This window comes from Mus caroli, unplaced genomic scaffold (assembly GCF_978045245.1).
Source record: "Mus caroli unplaced genomic scaffold, Mus_caroli_1 scaffold_18, whole genome shotgun sequence".
NCBI lineage: Eukaryota > Metazoa > Chordata > Mammalia > Rodentia > Muridae > Mus > Mus caroli.
This window is the reverse complement of record NW_028227273.1, coordinates 59,576,118-59,594,203: the sequence shown is the minus strand read 5'-3', so window position 1 is coordinate 59,594,203 and position 18,086 is coordinate 59,576,118. Positions and strand designations below refer to the sequence as shown.

The window sequence follows — 18,086 nt, the reverse complement described above, 5'->3', positions numbered from 1 at the left end:
GAGGGGCTGAGTGACTCGGGGCCACATAGGCAGCAAGGAGCAAGGGGCCTGAGCAAGAGGTACCATATTTACCTCAGTGTGTGAAGATCTTTTGTCCAGGCTGGGGCAGGAGAGAACCTGAGGCCCCTGCAGGAGGTGGGCCAGGGGCCTGACCTTTTTGCATCTTCAGAGAGTTGGAACATGGCTGCACTCTGGCTGCTGCTGCTGGCCCTCGGTCTGCACTGCATGGGAGCAGGTAAGGTAACCTCCTGAACCTTCTCTCTCCTGCTCCTGTTTGGGTAAAACATGTTCATTTTTGCTAGCTAGCAGGTCTGAGTGCCCCAGACTAGCGAGTCTCACTACTATGGCATTCCTCCAGCCCTGTGCACTGTATTTTACAGCAATTTTAATAATGAGCCATTCTCATAGACTGTGTGAAGGATGTCCCTGTGGGAACGTAGGTTAGGACTGGGTACTGCTGGGTTCTGGTTCCTAACATGGTGCCTGGCATGACATAAGTGTTCTGTGGCATCAAAGTCAAGAATATTTCCAGCACAGAGCAAGACTGACTATTTCTGACTCTGTTTCTTTCTCTCCTGTCCCCTTCCCTCCTCCTGTCGGTCTGTTTGTCTGTCTATCTATCTGTGTGACTGTTTGTCTGTCTGTTTCTTTCTCATTGGAGACAGTCACGCTCTATAGCCAGACTTGCCTTAAACTCATGGCAATCCTCCTGCCTCAGTGCTGGGATCACAAGTGTGCCGACCACATTACCCTATGTCCCTGTCAATAACGAGGTGCTCTGCAGGTCTGTTTTGGGGTAGACAGCCATGCATGCCACACAGGAATCTTGGGTTCTCCTCCCTTGTCATCCAGTCTCACATACAGAAGCTCTAATTGTTTTCAGCCTTGTGCACATGAGCCTCAAGCTCATCCCAAACCCATGCCCTGCAAGATGTGGAAGAATCACACCATATGATATTGGTAGAAGAGTGGAATTAGCTTTAAAATGCCTTTTCTGAGTTTTGTTTGCTTAGCTGTTGTTAGGAAAGCCTGGTATACTAAGTTACTTAAATTTGTTACCTTAAAACCGTAGACCACTGCAGGTGGAAAGCAACAGCCTGATTTAGTGTCAGAGCCTTGAGGAGGTGGCTCAGCAACGAAGAGAACTGGGTGACTCTGCCGAGGACCCAGGTTCAATTCCCAGCACTCACATCAAGCACAAGAGGGAAGCCCCAGGATTACCGAGACTTCTGCCCAGCTTGGCTGAGTTAGAGCCCCTTGGCTTAGAAAATGGAGAGGGCACAGAGTCTGTGCAAATACTGTTATTGTTCATTTACTGCAAGAGTTTAAAAACATTTCTCTCTCCTGCTTCTATGTTTCTGTCTGTCTGTATTTCTTTGCCTATCTCCCTGTCTCTGTCTCTTGTCTCTCTCTTTCTCTTTCTGTCTCTCTATCTCTTTGTCTCTGTCTCTGTTTCAATCTCTCTCTCTCTCTCTCTCTCTCTCTCTCTCTCTCTCTCTCTCTCTCTCTCTCTGTGCATGAGTGTGTGTGCGCTCTCATCCTGTTTGTCTGTGTGTGCACCACATCTATGTAGTGTCTGATGAGGCCAGAAGGGTCTCAGACTCTCTGGAACTGGGGATAGAGGGAGCCATTGTGGGTAGGTGCTGTAGTTGGAAACCTCGTCTTCTGCAAGCAACATATATGTTTAAAATCCAGCCACATCTCTAACACCATGAGGAATATTTTAAATAACAAAGGATTCATAGGAAGACAGCCAGGCAGAGCTCAGGTGCAGTAGCTTCTGCCCCCAAGAGGTGGGTGTGCCGATCCACCATATGAATGTGTTCACCGACTGGGAAGGGTTCAGGACCCCACAACCTGAGATCTTTAGGTTTCATCAAGTAGACAGGATTTTTTTTTTTCGAGACAGGGTTTCTCTGTGTAGCCCTGGCTGTCTTGGAACTCACTTTGTAGACCAGGTTGGCCTCGAACTCAGAAATCTGCCTGCCTCTGCCTCTGGAGTGTTGGGATTAAAGGCGTGCGCCACCACACCTGGCTGACAGGATTTATTTTTACCCAGACTCCAGTCCCCTCCCTGCTGCTCCAGATTTGAGATTTAAGCTCAGGCTCCTAAAGATGGCTCCATCTTTCCACTGACAGGCCCTGCCCCAGGGTTCTGCCCAAACTGACCTCATTAGAACATGGTCACTCAGTTCCAAGGCCTTCAGAGCTCTGGGTGAGGAACCAAGTTAAAGGCTAGATATTAGGGCAGAAAATGCATCTACTCCCCTCCCCCCACCATAGGCAGTCATAAGGGTTTTAGCAACTTTGTGTCAGGATCTATGAATGGGCAGAGGCCATCTTTGTAATCCTGCCATGCAGACTCTGACCTGCCTTCCCTTCTGTGACCCCTTCCCCTAGGTGGCTTTGTGGCTCATGTGGAAAGCACGTGCGTGTTGGATGATGCTGGGACCCCACAGGACTTCACATACTGTGTTTCCTTCAACAAAGATCTGCTGGCCTGCTGGGATCCAGATGTGGGAAAAATAGTCCCCTGTGAATTTGGGGTGCTGTCTAGATTGGCTGAAATAATTTCAAATATCCTCAACGAACAGGAGAGCCTTATTCAGCGCTTGCAAAACGGGCTTCAGGACTGTGCCACCCACACCCAACCTTTCTGGGATGTGCTGACCCACAGAACGAGTGAGCAGAGGGGCAGTCAGGGAGCAGAGCCAGGAGGGCAGAGGACAAAGAGATGCTTGAACAACAAAGGGGTTGATACCTGGGCAGGAAGAGACAATGTGGACCTGGAAGAGGGGGCAGGACATGGAGGGAGCAGTGTGGTAATGGGGACGGACTGGAGGAAGAGGATGTAGTGAGAAGGAATTGATGAGGACCAGAAGCAAAAGCCAAGCATGTCAGGGTAGAGATCCAAGCCAGAAGTCCACCAATGACTTTCCCCATTCCTGTCTGTTCTTTTTTATTTATTTTAATTAGATATTTCTTCCCATTACTGGGACTGAACCCAGGACCCTGCACATGCCTGGCAAGCACTTTACCAGTGTGTATGTCCTAGGTCCATTTCTACTATCTGTTCTGAGGCAGGATTTCCCAAAGTTGCCAAAGCTGGCCTTGAACTTGTAACTCTTGTTTTAGTGTTGCAGACAACTAGGATCACAGGTTCGGGTCCCCAGCCTGTCTTATCCTTGTGTTTTTTTGCTCAGATTTTGCTGTTTCACATTTAGAAGGGATCCCCTTTCAATGGGTGGCTGCAGACACTTTTGAAAGGATGAAATGAGACTCCCTTACCAACCATAACTGCTTCTCCCATGCAGGACCGCCATCTGTCCGAGTAGCCCAAACCGCTCCTTTTAACACAAGGGAGCCTGTGATGCTGGCCTGCTATGTCTGGGGCTTCTATCCAGCGGATGTGACCATCACATGGATGAAGAATGGGCAGCTTGTCCCTTCCCACAGCAACAAGGAGAAGACAGCTCAGCCCAATGGAGACTGGACATACCAGACAGTCTCCTACTTAGCCTTAACCCCTTCCTTCGGGGACGTCTACACCTGTGTGGTTCAGCACAGTGGGACCTCTGAGCCCATCCGCGGGGACTGGAGTAAGTGTGTGGGAACTCGGACTTTGGTGTTTGGGAAGGGACATGGATATTTTGGCCTAGGGAGTGAGACGTGCACCGGTGCATGGTCCACGGTAGAGAAGGGGATGCTGGGACCGGAAGTGAGTCTGGAGGAGCCTGTTGAGGGTTAGCAGAGTTGGTTCCTGACCAAAGGTCATGCCTTTGCTTGGCAGTTGTGCTGGGACGCCTTTCATCTGTTCGAGCGAGGGAGAGCATCCTGATTGTCACCCAATAAGTGTGCAGATTTGATAACATTTCTGGAACAAGTTCTCTGTGTTAGTTTTCATAATACCTAGCCATCTTGTCAGGCCACAACTGGGAATTGAGAAAATAAAGTAGAGAGAAGAGGAAGGGGCAGGCTTTCCTCTTTGTACAGAGCTGCGCTGAATTTGGGCGGCTTCTTGAGTATAATGGGATGGTGCAGCCATGACTGCAAGACGCACTTATGGGCCTGTGAAGGAGCTTATCAATAGGGACCTCACTGAACCCAGGACTAGTTAAAGGTAACATAGGTGGTACACACCAGTTTGGAGATGACTGAAAAGAGAGGAAGAAAGATGAGGAAAGGACAGCTTGGAAGGACCAGGAAGCAGGGTCCTCAGGCTGCTGAGGCCAGGCCTCCCCTGTGGGGAGTGCTGTGTCTGCTGTTGGTTCTAGTGAGTCTCTGGGAGGGGATGGTGTCCTGGTTAGGATTTCTATTGCTGTGGTGAAACACCATGACCAGGGACAGATTAGGGAGAAAGTATTTATTTGGCTTACACCATCACATCATGATCCATTGTTGAAGGGAGTGAAGACAGGAACTCAAGTAGGGCAGGAACCTAAAGGCAGGAGCTGATGCAGAGGCCACCAAGGGTGTGCTTCTTACTGGCTTGCCCCATGTAGCTTGCTCACCTGGGTTTCTTGTAGAACCCAGGACAATGAGCCCAGGGTTGGCCCTCCCCACAATGGGCTGGGACCTCCCCCATCTATCACTCCTTAAGAAAAGACCCTATGCTGAAGGCTTGCCTCAGCCTGATCTCATGGAAGCATTTTCTCAATTGAGGTTCCCATCTCTGAAATGATTCCAGCCTAGGTCAAACTGACACAAAACTAGCTAGCACAGAGGGGAACAAAAAGAGTGTGGAACATGCCTGTGCCCTTGACCTGTCCAAGGTGGGACTCCTTTGTAGGGCACACGAGGGGCTCCTTTGGTGAGGGTGCTCTCTTGATGTTGGGGTTAGAATGCAGGTGGGATATAGTTCCAAGCAGGAACAGCTCTGGCATGTGGGATAGTGAAGGGCTGAAGTGTGGAATGGAACAAATTCTGAAGGGAGACATGGGCAGTGAGGCTCTGGGGGACTCATACTGTGGAACTTTGAGGGCCTGGAAAGGAGACATTTTTTTTTAAAGATTTATTTATTTATTATATGTAAGTACACTGTAGCTGTCTTCAAACACACCAGAAGAGGGAGTCAGATCTCGTTACGGATGGTTATGAGCCACCATGTGGTTGCTGGGATTTGAACTCCGGACCTTTGGAAGAGCAGTCGGGTGCTCTTACCCACTGAGCCATCTCACCAGCCCTTAAAGGAGACATTTTAATAGGAAGCTGCTCAGAGCTGAGGTGTGAGTGAGTCAGCCCTGCCACAGGGAGTGAGGAATCCCTGCTAGCTGGGGCCGGTGCCCCTGGATGGAGAACCACAGAGAATGCCTTGAGAGGCCCCACTAGGCTGGGGGAAAGCAGAAACTGGGTGGTAACCATAGGAAGACAGTTTCCCCTGTTCTAGTAGTGAATGGTATGGTTGACTCTTCTAGTTGCAGGCTCCCTGGGACCAAGCTGTAGATATTAATTTTAAGACCTCTTTGATTACTTTGTAGCACCTGGGCTGTCCCCCATCCAGACAGTGAAGGTCTCTGTGTCTGCAGCCACCCTGGGCCTGGGCTTCATCATCTTCTGTGTTGGCTTCTTCAGATGGCGCAAGTCTCATTCCTCCAGTGAGTGATCCCCTAAACATTCTGCAGTCCTCCCTGGTCCTCCTCTTTCTCCCAGGCTCTCTTGCTTTCTGTCTGAGGTTGATTCTCTCATTTGAACTTGCAACTTCTGTGGCGAGGATCCTCCTTCATCCACAGGGTCTGGTATAATGATGTCTCTTCTTCTTCTAGGCTACACTCCTCTCCCTGGATCCACCTACCCAGAAGGTAACATTTGTGTTGGGCTTTGTGCTCAGTTGTCCTCGGGAGGGGTGGGGTATATGTTCATAATGGTGCTTGCTTATGATGAGCAGCTTATAGCCTGTTGGAGGTAGGCTGGAGGTAGCTCCTTTGTCTTGGTCATTGGTTGCTGGGCATTTGTTTTGCATTACCGGTGTCTGTGGGCTCTGGTGCTGGGTGGTCATGGACACAGGTGGTCGGGTGTGTTGCAGCACTATGTATTCTCACTGCCTGCTTCTGGTTGCTTCTGCAGGACGGCATTAGAGAGCAGAACTCGGAGCCAAGGAGATTCAGACTCCTGTGGATTCCTTCATGCCCCCAACATCTTCAGGACACCCCATTTACTTGTGTCATACTGCTTCTATTCAGTTCCCCTTCCCGATGTAATTTTTTTTTTTATTTTTGGTTTTTTGAGACAGGGTTTCTCTGTATAGCCCTGGCTATCCTGGAACTCACTTTGTAGACCAGGATGGCCTCAAACTCAGAAATCTGTCTGCTTCTGTCTCCTGAGTGTTGGGATTTAAGGCGTGCACCACCCGATGTGTAACAGCTTGGGAGGTATTCATAATGAAGTCTGTCCCAGGTGTTTTCTGAAGTGAACTGGTCTAAGGAGGGGGTTCAAGGTCTTCTGAGAGCCCCTCCTCGTCACAAGGGCACCATGTCATAGGTGATTACTAAGAAATAAACTGGTGGAATTCCTGGCTTCCCCCAAGCTTGTGTCTTGTTGTGGAAGAGCATGGATGAAGTTGAACCTTCCCTGTGACATAGCCTGTGGCCCCTACAGGTCTCCCAGCTACATGAAGCAGACCTGGGGGGCGGGTTTTGTAAGTATAATTTGAGGGAAGAAATTGAGCTGTAGTGAGATGGAGCTGCCCTGTGAGGAGGAGCGAGGGGCTTAGCTCAGCTCAGAAGAGGCATTTTTAGACTGCATTTTATTTTCATATGTGTATGTGTGTGTGTATGTGTGCATGTCCATGTGTCTGTGTGTCTATGAGTGTGTGTGAGTGTGGATGCATGTATGGTGGATGTGTGTATGTGTGTACATATGTGTGTATGTATGTATGTGTGTGTGTGTGTTTATGTGGCCAATTTAAGATTACAATATACCTAGAAGACACTATCAGTTGTGCAGTTCACAGTCTGAGAAAACAGTCAATTGCCATTTAAAATCTTAGCACAAAAAGAAAAGTGCACTAAGAGCTGGGAGATGGCTCAGTTGGTAAAGTGCTTGCTGCACAAATGGGAGTGTCTGAGTTTATTCCCCGGGACCCACATTAAAACGAAAACATACACACAAAGAAAACAAAACAACCACAAAAAATACCCAACATGTTTGTGTACAGCTGTGGTTCCATTGCTGCAGAGGCAGAGGCAGGTGTGTCCCCAGGCCTCCCGGCTACCTAGCCCAGCCTACCTGGCCAGCTCCAGATCATCAAGAGACCCCGTCTCAAACAACAACAATAACCACCACCAATAAGGTGGAAGGTGTTCCTGTGGCCTCTGCACATATTTGCACATAGGTGCATGCATGCCATATACACACAAGCACCCACACACAGGAACACGTGTGCACATGTGCAAACACACCCAAGTGTCATCAGTAGATAATGTCCTTTCCAGGAGAATAGTAGGGGCACCACACTCTACTATAGCATCTTCCTAATCCAGAGGTCAGCTCAACAGAGCAGAGCATGGGGCAGGGCACACTCAGGGGAGCAGAGGCTCTGGAGGGGAAGACACTTGAGCTTTGGGCCTGAGGTCAGCTTTTGACCAAGAGCTTCAGTGGAACTGCCCCAGAGATGCGTGAGTGCAGGAAGATAGGGCGTCCTGGCTCCCAAAGCAGCTCCTACAGCCTAGGAGGAAAGTAAGCAGCTCAGGAGGGAATGGGGTTTCCAGGCTGGCCCCTGCTCTCTAAGGGTGGATTGCTTTCTGTCGTCCAGTCCTGCTCTGACACAAGGCAACTGTGTACACTATCTGTACCTCCTTCCTTCCCTACGGTCTTGCCTCTGCCACCTATGTCCTCCTGAGTGACAGGACAGACCAGAGGTGTATGCACTATTTCCTAGGCAACGCCCCTTTTGGAGGTGAAGATAGTTTTCTGGAAATTTTTTTTTTTAAACTGTGTGAGAGGAGAAAGTCAGTCCAGACGCAGGACAGGGTTGGAAACAGTGGAAATTCCTCAGTGACTACCACAGGGACCTCAGGAAGGTCCTGTTCTTAAGGCCTTGGGCACAATGAGGTTTACCTAGCAACTGATGATGCTAGGCTTAGTCATTCAATGATTGGTCTGACCTGCCTACCCAGCTAATCTGACCACTCCCTTTAGGTTCCGGGATTTGGTTGAGTTACTGGGTACAAGTTTAGGATCTAAGGAGGGGCTGAGTGACTTGGGGCCACATAGACAGCAAAAAGCAAGGAACTTGAGCAAGGGTACCATATTTACCTCAGTGTGTGAAGATCATTTGTCCAGGCTGGGGCAGGAGAGAACCTGAGGCCCCTGCAGGAGGTGGGCCAGGGGCCTGACATTCCTGCACCTTCAGAGAGTGGAACATGGCTGCACTCTGGCTGCTGCTGCTGGCCCTCAGTCTGCACTGCATGAGAGCAGGTAAGGTAACCTCCTGAACCTTCTCTCTCCTGCTCCTGTTTGGGTAAAACATGTTTATTTTTGCTAACTAGCAGGTCTGAGTACCCCAGACTAGCGGGTCTCACTACTATGGCATTCCTCCAGCCCTGTGCACTGTATTTTACAGCAATTTTAATAATGAGCCATTCTCATAGACTGTGTGAAGGATGTCCCTGTGGGAACGTAGGTTAGGACTGGGTACTGCTGGGTTTTGGTTCCTAACATGGTGCCTGGCATGTCATAAGTGTTCTGTGGCATCAAAGTCAAGGATATTTCCAGCACAGAGCAAGACTGACTTCTTCTTGACTCTGTTTCTTTCTCTCCTGTCCCTTTTCTTCCCCTTCCCTTTTATCTGTCTGTCTGTCTGCCTGCCTGTCTGTCTGTCTGTTTCTAATTGGAGACAGTCATGCTCTATATCCAGAGAAGCCTTAAACTCATGGTAATCCTCCTGCCTCAGTGCTGGGATCACAAGTATGCCAACCACATTACCCTTATGTCATTGTTAATAACTGGATGCTCTGCAGGTCTGTTTTGGGGTAGACAGCCATGCATGCCTCATGGGAATTTTGGGCTGTTCTTCCCTTGTCATCCAGTCTCACATACAGAAGAAACAGCACTAATTGTTTTCAGCCTTGTGCACATGAACCTCAAGCTCATCCCAAACCCATGCCCTGCCAGATGTGGAAGTCAATCACACCATATGATATTGGTAGAAGAGTGGAATTAGCTTTAAAATGCCTTTTCTGTGTTTTGTTTGGTTGGCTCTTGTTGTGTTCAGAAAGTCTGAAAAACTGAGTTATTTAAATTTGTTATCTTAAGACCTTAGACCACTGCAGGTGGAAAGCAACAGCCTGATTTAGTGTCAGAACCTTGGGGAGGTGACTCAGCAACGAAGAGAACTGGGTGACTCTGCCGAGGACCCAGGTTCAATTCCCAGCACCCACATCAAGGACAAGGGGGAAGCCCCAGGATTACCAGGACTTCTGCCCAGCTTGGCTGAGTTAGAGCTCCTTGGCTTGGAAAATGGAGAGGGCGCAGAGTCTGTGCAAATAGACTGTTATTGTTCATTTACTGCAAGAGTTTAAAAACATTTCTCTCTCCTGCTTCTCTGTTTCTGTCTGTCTGTCTCTCTCTTTCTCTTTCTCTTTCTTTCTGTCTCTCTCTCACTCTCTGTCTCTGTTTCTCTCTGTCTCTCTCTCTCTCTCTGTGTATGTGTGTGTGTGTGTGTGCATGAGTGTGTGTGCTCTCATCCCTGCTAGTCTGTGTGTGCACCACATCTATGTAGTGTCTGATGAGGCCAGAAGGGTCTCAGACTCTCTGGAACTGGGGTGCCGTTGGGAGTAGGTGCTCTAGTTGGAACCCTGGTCTTCTTCAAGAGCATCATATACTTTTAAACATCCAGCCACATCTCTAACACCATGAGGAATATTTTAAAGAACAAAGGGTTCATAGGAAGAAAGCCAGGCAGAGCTCAGGTGCAGTAGCTTCTGCCCCCCAGGAGGTGGGTGTGCCAGTCCCCACCACATGAATGTGTTCACCGACTGGTGAGGTCTCTGGGCCCCACAACCTGAGATTTTTAGGTTTCATCAAATAGATAGGATTTATTTTTAATCCAGACTCCAGTCCCCTCCCTGCTGCTCCAGATTTGAGATTTAAGCTCAGGCTCCTAAAGATGGTTCCATCTTTCCACTGACAGGCCCCGCCCCAGGGTTCTGTCAAAACTGACCTTATTAGAACAAGGGACTCCATGGTCACTCAGTTCCAAGGCCTTCAGAGCTCTGGGTGAGGAACCAAGTTAAAGGCTAGATATTAGGGCAGAAAATGCATCTACTCCCCTCCCCCCACCATAGGCAGTCTTAAGGGTTTTAGGAACTTTGTGCTAGGATCTATGAATGGGCAGAGGCCATCTTTGCAATCCTGCCATGCAGACTCTGACCTGCCTTCCCTTCTCTGATCCCTTCTCCCAGGTGGCTTTGTGGCTCATGTGGAAAGCACGTGCATGCTGGACGATGCTGGGACCCCACAGGACTTCACATACTGTGTTTCCTTCAACAAAGATCTGCTGGCCTGCTGGAATCCAGATGTGGGAAAAATAGTCCCCTGTGAATTTGGGGTGCTGTATCCATTGGCTGAAAATTTTTCAAGGATCCTCAACAAAGAAGAGAGCCTTCTCCAGCGTTTGCACAATGGGCTTCTGGACTGTGCCTCCCAGACCCAGCCCTTCTGGGATGCGCTGACCCACAGAACGAGTGAGCAGAGGGGCAGTCGGGGAGCACAGCCAGGAGGGCAGAGGGCAAGGAGATGCTTGAGCAACAAAGGGGTTGATACCTGGGCAGGAAGAGACAATGTGGACCTGGAAGAGGGGGCAGGACATGGAGGGAGCAGTGTGGTAATGGGGACGGACTGGAGGAAGAGGATGTAGTGAGAAGGAATTGATGAGGACCAGAAGCAGAAGCCAAGCATGAGAGCTTGGACCAGGGTAGAGATCCAAGCCAGAAGTCCACCAATGACTTTCCCCATTCCTGTCTCTTCTTTTTATTTATTTTAATTAGATATTTCTTCCCATTACTGGGGACTGAACCCAGGACCCTGCACATGCCTGGCAAGCACTTTACCAGTGTGTATGTCCTAGGTCCATTTCTACTATCTGTTCTGAGGCAGGATTTCCCAAAGTTGCCAAAGCTGGCCTTGAACTTGTAACTCTTGTTTCAGTGTTGCAGCCAGCTGGAATTGCAGGCTTGGGTCTCCAAGCCTGTAGCTGTTTTTTTTTTTTTTTTTTTTTTTTTTTTGTTCCATATTTAGAAGGGATGCAGGGTGTGGGGAGATCTGCAGTGCTCCAGGGACTCCAGTACAGTTTCTCTTTCCCTGGACACATAGAGAATAGCTCATGGAACTGCTTAAAGCTGGTAATGTTGTATAAACTTTGAAGATCTCCATAGGTCAGAGTGTCAGGTGTGTCATAAGATACAGTTTCTCAGCCACCTTTCAGCATCACCTGCTCAAGGTGCTTACTAAAGATGCAAGTTCCTGGGTACCACTCTAGACAGGGAGAAAATACCTTTTTTTTTTTTTTTTTTTTTTTTTTTCCTGAGACAGGGTTTCTCTGTGTAGCCCTGGCTGTCTTGGAACTCACTTTGTAGACCAGGCTGGCCTCGAACTCAGAAATCTGCCTGCCTCTGCCTCAGGAGTGCTGGGATTAAAGGTGTGCGCCACCACGCCCGGCTGAGAAAATACTTTTAGTGAAGCCTAGAGAGACTTTATTTTTTTTTTAAAAAGATTTATTTATTTACATATGTAATGCATATGAGTACACTGCCACTTTCTTTGGATACAGCAGAAGAGGGCATCAGATCCTGTTATAGATGGTTATGAGCTAGTATGTGGTTGCTGGGAATTGAACTCAGGACCTCTAGAAGAGTAGTCGGTGCTCTTAACCACTGAGCCATCTCTCCAGCCCAAGAGTCTGTATTTTAACATAATTTCTTGCATTTTCTCTTAAAATCTTTCTCAAAAACACTGATAGAGGAGAGCAGGAAGATCTCTTTTGGGGATAAGGTAGCAGAAAATGGAGTCTTAGTAATCTCATCTCCAGGCATGGTGGTACAGACCTGTAATGCCAGCACTTGGGAAGAGGGAGGAGACTAGGAGTTAGGACCATCCCAGCCTCCGAGGAGTGTGGGCTGTATGAGAGCACATCTTAGAAAACACACAAGCATGCGGCCATGCAGGATAAGCACAGATACTGTGCAGACAGTTCAAGGCTCAGACAGGGCATTTCCTAATTGTGATCAAAAATGACTTTGGAGCCGGGCGTGGTGGCGCACGCCTTTAATCCCAGCACTCGGGAGGCAGAGGCAGGCGGATTTCTGAGTTCGAGGCCAGCCTGGTCTACAAAGTGAGTTCCAGGACAGCCAGAGCTATACAGAGAAACCCTGTCTCGAAAAAAACAAAAAAAACAAACAAACAAAAAATGACTTTGGAGAAGAAAAGAAAGAGGCTATGAGATATTAAGAGGAAGCCTGAGAGGCAGGAGTGAGTTCTGTTTCCCCTTTCAATGGGTGGTTGCTGACACTTTTGAAAGGATGAAATGAGACTTCCTTACCAACCATAATTGCTTCTCCATGCAGGACCGCCATCTGTCCGAGTAGCCCAAACCGCTCCTTTTAATACAAGGGAGCCCGTGATGCTGGCCTGCTACGTCTGGGGCTTCTATCCAGCGGATGTGACCATCACATGGATGAAGAATGGGCAGCTTGTCCCTTCCCACAGCAACAAGGAGAAGACGGCTCAGTCCAATGGAGACTGGACATACCAGACAGTCTCCTACCTAGCCTTAACCCCTTCCTATGGGGATGTTTACACCTGCGTGGTTCAGCACAGTGGGACCTCTGAGCCCATCCGCGGGGACTGGAGTAAGTGTGTGGGAAATCAGACATTGGTGTTTGGGAAGGGACATGGATATTTTGGCCTAGGGAGTGAGATGTGCACCGGTGTGTGGTCCACGGTAGAGAAAGGGATACTGGGACCGGAAGTGAGTCTGGAGAGCCTGTTGAGGGTTAACAGAGTTGGTTCTCTACTAAAGGTCATGCCTTTGCTTGGCAGTTGTGCTTGGACGCCTATGCGAGCAAGGAGAGCAACCCGATTGTCACCCAATAAGTGTGCAGATTTGATAACATTTCTGAAACAAGTTCTCTGTGTTAGTTTTCCTAATACATCCAGCCATCTTGTCAGGCCAGCACTAGGAACTAAGAAAAAAAAAAAAAAAAGACAGAGAGGAAAGAGGCAGGCTTTCCTCTTGGTACAGGCTATGCTGAATTTGGGCTGCTTTTTGAGTATAATGCAGCCATGACTGCAAGACGCACTTATGGGCCTGTGAAGGAGCTTATCAGTAGGGACCTCACTGAACCCAGGACTAGTTAAAGGTAACATAGGTGGTACACACCAGTTTGGAGATGACTGAAAAGAGAGGAAGAAAGATGAGGAAAGGACAGCTTGGAAGGACCAGGAAGCAGGGTCCTCAGGCTGCTGAGGCCAGGCCTCCCCTGTGGGGAGTGCTGTGTCTGCTGTTGGTTCTAGTGAGTCTCTGGGAGGGGATGGTGTCCTGGTTAGGATTTCTATTGCTGTGATGAATCACCATGACCAGGGACAGATTAGGGAGAAAGTATTTATTTGGCTTACACCATCACATCATGATCCATTGTTGAAGGGAGTGAAGACAGGAACTCAAGTAGGGCAGGAACCTAAAGGCAGGAGCTGATGCAGAGGCCACCAAGGGGTGCTTCTTACTGGCTTGCCCCATGTGGCTTGCTCACCTGGGTTTCTTGTAGAACCCAGGACTATGAGCCCAGGGTTGACCCTCCCCACAATGGGCTGGGACCTCCCCCATCTATCACTCCTTAAGAAAAGACCCTATGCTGAAGGCTTGCCTCAGCCTGATCTCATGGAAGCATTTTCTCAATTGAGGTTCCCATCTCTGAAATGATTCCAGCCTAGGTCAAACTGACACAAAACTAGCTAGCACAGAGGGGAACAAGAAGAGTGTGGAACATGTCTGTGCCCTTGAGCTGTGCAGGGTAGGACTCCTTTGTAGGGCACACGAGGGGCTCCTTTGGTGAGGGTGCTCTCTTGATGTTGGGGTTAGAATGCAGGTGGGATATAGTTCCAAGCAGGAACAGCTCTGGCATGTGGGATAGTGAAGGGCTGAAGTGTGGAATGGAACAAATTCTGAAGGGAGACATGGGCAGTGAGGCTCTGGGGAATCACACTGTGGAACTTTGAGGGCCTGGAAAGGAGACATTTTAATAGGAAGCTGCTCAGAGCTGAGGTGTGAGTCAGCCCTGCCACAGGGAGTGAGGAATCCCTGGTGGCTGGGGCAGGGGCCCCTGGATAGAGGAACCACAGAGAATGCCTTGAGAGGCCCCACTAGGCTGGGGGAAAGCAGAAACTGGGTGGTAACCATAGGAAGACAGTTTCCCCTGTTCTCGTAGTGAATGGTGTGGTTGAGCTTTCTACATACAGTCTCCCTGGGACTAAGCTGTAGACATAAATTTTAAGACCTCTTTGATTACTTTGTAGCACCCGGGCTGTCCCCCATCCAGACAGTGAAGGTCTCTGTGTCTGCAGCCACCCTGGGCCTGGGCTTCATCATCTTCTGTGTTGGCTTCTTCAGATGGCGCAAGTCTCATTCCTCCAGTGAGTGATCCCCTAAACATTCTGCAGTCCTCCCTGGTCCTCCTCTTTCTCCCAGTCTCTCTTGCTTTCTGTCTGAGGTTGATTCTCTCATTTGAACTTGCAACTCCCGTGGCGAGGATCCTCCTTCATCCACAGGGGCTGGTATAATGATGTCTCTTCTTCTAGGCTACACTCCTCTCCCTGGATCCACCTACCCAGAAGGTAACATTGCTCTTGGGCTTCGTGCTCAGTCGTCCTTGGGAGGGTTGGGGTGGGTGTATGTTCATAATGGTGCTTGCTTATGATAAGCAGCTTATAGCCTGTTGGAGGTAGGCTGGAGTAGCTCCTTTGTCTTGGTCATTGGTTGCTGGGCATTTGTTTTGCATTTGCCCGGTGTCTGTGGGCTCTGGTGCTGGGTGGTCATGGACACAGGTGGTTGGGTGTGTTGCAGCACTATGTATTCTCACTGCCTGCTTCTGGTTGCTTCTGCAGGACGGCATTAGAGAGCAGAACCAGGAGCCATGGAGATTCAGACTTCTGAGGACTCCTTCATGCCCCCAACATCTTCAGGACACCCCACTTTGTTGTGTCATACTGCCTCTATTCAGTTCCCCTTCCTGAAGTAAATATTAGTAGTTTGGGGGGTATTTATATTCAAGTCTGTTCCAGGTGTTTTCTGAGGTGAGCTGAAATGAGGCACGGGTTCAAGGCCTCCTGAGAGCCCCTCCTTGTCACAGAGGGCACGGTGTTATAGGTGATCACTAAGAAATAAACTGGTGGACTTATTGATTTCTCCCAAGTTTGTCCTGGGTTTTGGAGGACGGACTGTGGCATAGCGTGGCTGAAGTTGATCCTTTCCTGTGACATAGCCTGTGCCACCTCGAGGTTTCCATTTCCCTGAAGCAGACCTGGGGGCAGCTTTTGAAAGTGTAACTCGAGGGAAGAAATTGAGCTGTAGCGATGTGGAGCTGCCCTGTGTGGAAGAGGGATGCTCTTAGCTCAGCTCAGAAGAGGACTTTAGAGACGCCATTTTATCTGCATGCGTGTGTGTTTGTGTATGTGCACATGCCCATGTGAGAATGCTTGCCAGAACATACATGTAGAGATCAGAGATAATTTGCAGGAGTGGTTTCTCTCCCACTGTGAGGGTTCCAGGTGCTGAGCTCAGGGTGTCGGCTTGGCACCAGGTGCCTTCGCTCAGTGACCCACCTCGTCAGCCCCTAAGTGATCTCATGAGGGATGATGAATTCATAGCTGCGAAGAGCCTCGACCACACCCAGAATCCCGTGAGCCCTCTGTAGTCATCTTTGCTGTTATTTCTTAATGCTCAGGTTGTTTCTTTCCCAGTGTTAGTGGGCGAGGGAAGACAGGGGTCAAACATTTGATATTTGTATTGCCTCTCATCTCTCAAGGACTCCATGAAGAATAGACCAAGAGAGTGAGGTCTGAAGGACTAAGTCACTTGTCAGAGGCCCAAGGATAAATTCTCCATGGGGTGTGTTTACCTGATAGAAGTCGGAGCTGATCCTGAAAACCTTCCATGGACCAGGACACCTTTTTGGAAAGTTACCCTTCTGTTCCTGTTTATCCCAAACCCAAGCAATCTGCACCTGCTGGGGAGATTATGAGGGGACCTCTGGTGACAAATGTCTTCCAGTGGAGACACAGCTGTAGAGAGTTGGTCTATGGAATTGCTTTTGGGATTAGAGTTGGGAAGTCAACTGCCAGCAAGAGAAAGAAACCTGTGGCCGGGGGCTCTGCTGGCCAAGGGCACTGGCTGCTCTTTCAGAGGACCTGGGTTCAATGCACAGACCTTGCAAGCAAAACACACGAATAAGTTAATAAGAAAATCAAGAAGAAGAAACCTAAGGCACAACAAGAAATAGATAAGACAGGGAGGAGTTTAACACACCAAGATTGTGGAGGGAGAGCAAGCAATGTATTGTGGACACGTTTGTATGTGGGCTCCTGCAGGAGAGCTCTTAAGGCCATGGTCTGATAAGCCAGGGGTTAGAAGAGTTGTGGACTCTTACCGTGGCAGGTCTGGGTGGATGGGAGGGAGGTCAAAGGACTGGACCCCTCTGCCCTAGATGGTTTCTATGAATGTGGGGTTTGGACGAGGGTGGGCATAGACCTCATCATAAAACTTGACACTTAAAACCACTGTGTTTTCTGAACAATGATCTCCACATTGGCCACAGTTTTCTCAAAGGAGAATCCTGGAGTTAGGGCATGACAGCTCATCTTGGAAAAGATGGAGAAATCAAGGGGAGGGGAGAATGATCAGTAATTCGAATGGAATCTGGATAAGACAGAGAAGTGACATGTGCTGGGGGAGGTGGGAATTGAACCCTGGTCTCATGGGAGAGCAGCCAGTGCTCTTAACTTCTGGGCAGTCTCTCCAGCACGGACTCTTTGCTATGAGACACCCTTGCATTACTCAACAAGTCTATCAGATCGTTGGCTTCATTTACTTCACTTTCACTTGTAAAGTATCTCTCTGCTGGTGAAATGAGCCAGTTCAAGCCAGATTAGATTATACTAAACGCAGGTTTATTGGGAAGCTGCTCTTGGATGAGTTCACTGGCTCCAAGGACGAAGGCCAGGGAAATCAGAGAGAGGAGAGGGGAAGAGAAAGACCGCACAGGGAGAGAAAGAAGGCAAAGAGGGGAAGGACCGAGAGAGAAAGAGAGAGAGAGAGAGAGAGGGAGAGAGAGGGAAAGAGAAGGAGAGAGAGGGAGAGGGGTAGCCCCACCCCTGGGCTGAAAGTTGGGGCGGGATATGCCAGGTAGGGACTGAGGGATGCTGGGAGAATGGGCCGGCAGGTCTGCTTTGATATGTAAAATATGCACCTCAGCCCCTTGTTCTGGGGTCTGAAACCAGAACATACACTTTTTGTGATGATATAGATATAACTTGCTTTCTTTGTGATGCAGATCCCGATACAGGCGGGGCCCATGGTGTGTTCCACAGTCTTTTCTGGAGTTCCGCATCTATGTGAAGTTTCCAAAGCCGGTTTCTGTTTTCATTGATCTCTTTCAGAGCTGTGATTGCTTTGCTATTTCTTTTTTATTCTTTTAAGAATTATTTATTTAGTACACTGTCTCTGAGACACATCTGAAGAGAGATTGGATCCAATTACAAATGGTTGTGAGCCACCATGTGGTTGTTGGGATTTGAACTCAGGACCTCTGGAAGAGCAGTCAGTGCTCATAACGGCTGAGCCAACTCTTCAGCCCCTGCTTTTTATTCTCATCTTTTCATTTCCTCCCTCCTTTGGCCTGTGCAGCCAGTCCCTCTTGACCTGTGTTCCGCTCAGGGGGTTATGGTTCCTGAGAAGTGTATTTAAAGGCGACCATTTCCCTCTGAGATCCGTTTCCACAGAACCTGCTACAATGTCTGTCTGTCGTTCCCACCCGCAACAAGCCCCACATCTAATGGCAACAAAGTTACCCTAAATTCTCATAGAAGTGTTTCAGTTT

General features: G+C 48.9%; 2 protein-coding genes across 2 annotated transcripts; both read left to right on the top strand.

Moving 5' to 3' along the window:
* The first annotated feature begins 10 nt into the window (after positions 1-10).
* Positions 11-6,507, top strand: LOC147000442 (class II histocompatibility antigen, M beta 1 chain-like). The gene is made up of 6 exons (XM_085832596.1): positions 11-235; positions 2,401-2,682; positions 3,315-3,599; positions 5,478-5,594; positions 5,763-5,798; positions 6,064-6,507. Exons 1-6 carry the CDS (start codon positions 181-183, stop codon positions 6,072-6,074), a joined length of 786 nt encoding a protein of 261 aa, XP_085688722.1. The 5' UTR covers positions 11-180; the 3' UTR covers positions 6,075-6,507.
* A 1,643-nt stretch (positions 6,508-8,150) lies between these two features.
* Positions 8,151-15,403, top strand: LOC110312394 (class II histocompatibility antigen, M beta 1 chain). The gene is made up of 6 exons (XM_021185954.2): positions 8,151-8,415; positions 10,401-10,682; positions 12,561-12,845; positions 14,509-14,625; positions 14,791-14,826; positions 15,097-15,403. Exons 1-6 carry the CDS (start codon positions 8,361-8,363, stop codon positions 15,105-15,107), a joined length of 786 nt encoding a protein of 261 aa, XP_021041613.2. The 5' UTR covers positions 8,151-8,360; the 3' UTR covers positions 15,108-15,403.
* Positions 15,404-18,086: the final 2,683 nt, after the last annotated feature.

Bases quoted from the DNA above. Each gene is read 5' to 3' on its own strand.
- LOC147000442 (XM_085832596.1), top strand. From the start codon at position 181: ATGGCTGCACTCTGGCTGCTGCTGCTGGCCCTCGGTCTGCACTGCATG. The intron at 236-2,400 runs GTAAGGTAACCT...CCCTTCCCCTAG, and splicing joins TCTGCACTGCATGGGAGCAG to GTGGCTTTGTGGCTCATGTG. The intron at 5,595-5,762 runs GTGAGTGATCCC...TTCTTCTTCTAG, and splicing joins GCGCAAGTCTCATTCCTCCA to GCTACACTCCTCTCCCTGGA.
- LOC110312394 (XM_021185954.2), top strand. From the start codon at position 8,361: ATGGCTGCACTCTGGCTGCTGCTGCTGGCCCTCAGTCTGCACTGCATG. The intron at 10,683-12,560 runs GTGAGCAGAGGG...TTCTCCATGCAG, and splicing joins TGCGCTGACCCACAGAACGA to GACCGCCATCTGTCCGAGTA. The intron at 14,626-14,790 runs GTGAGTGATCCC...CTCTTCTTCTAG, and splicing joins GCGCAAGTCTCATTCCTCCA to GCTACACTCCTCTCCCTGGA.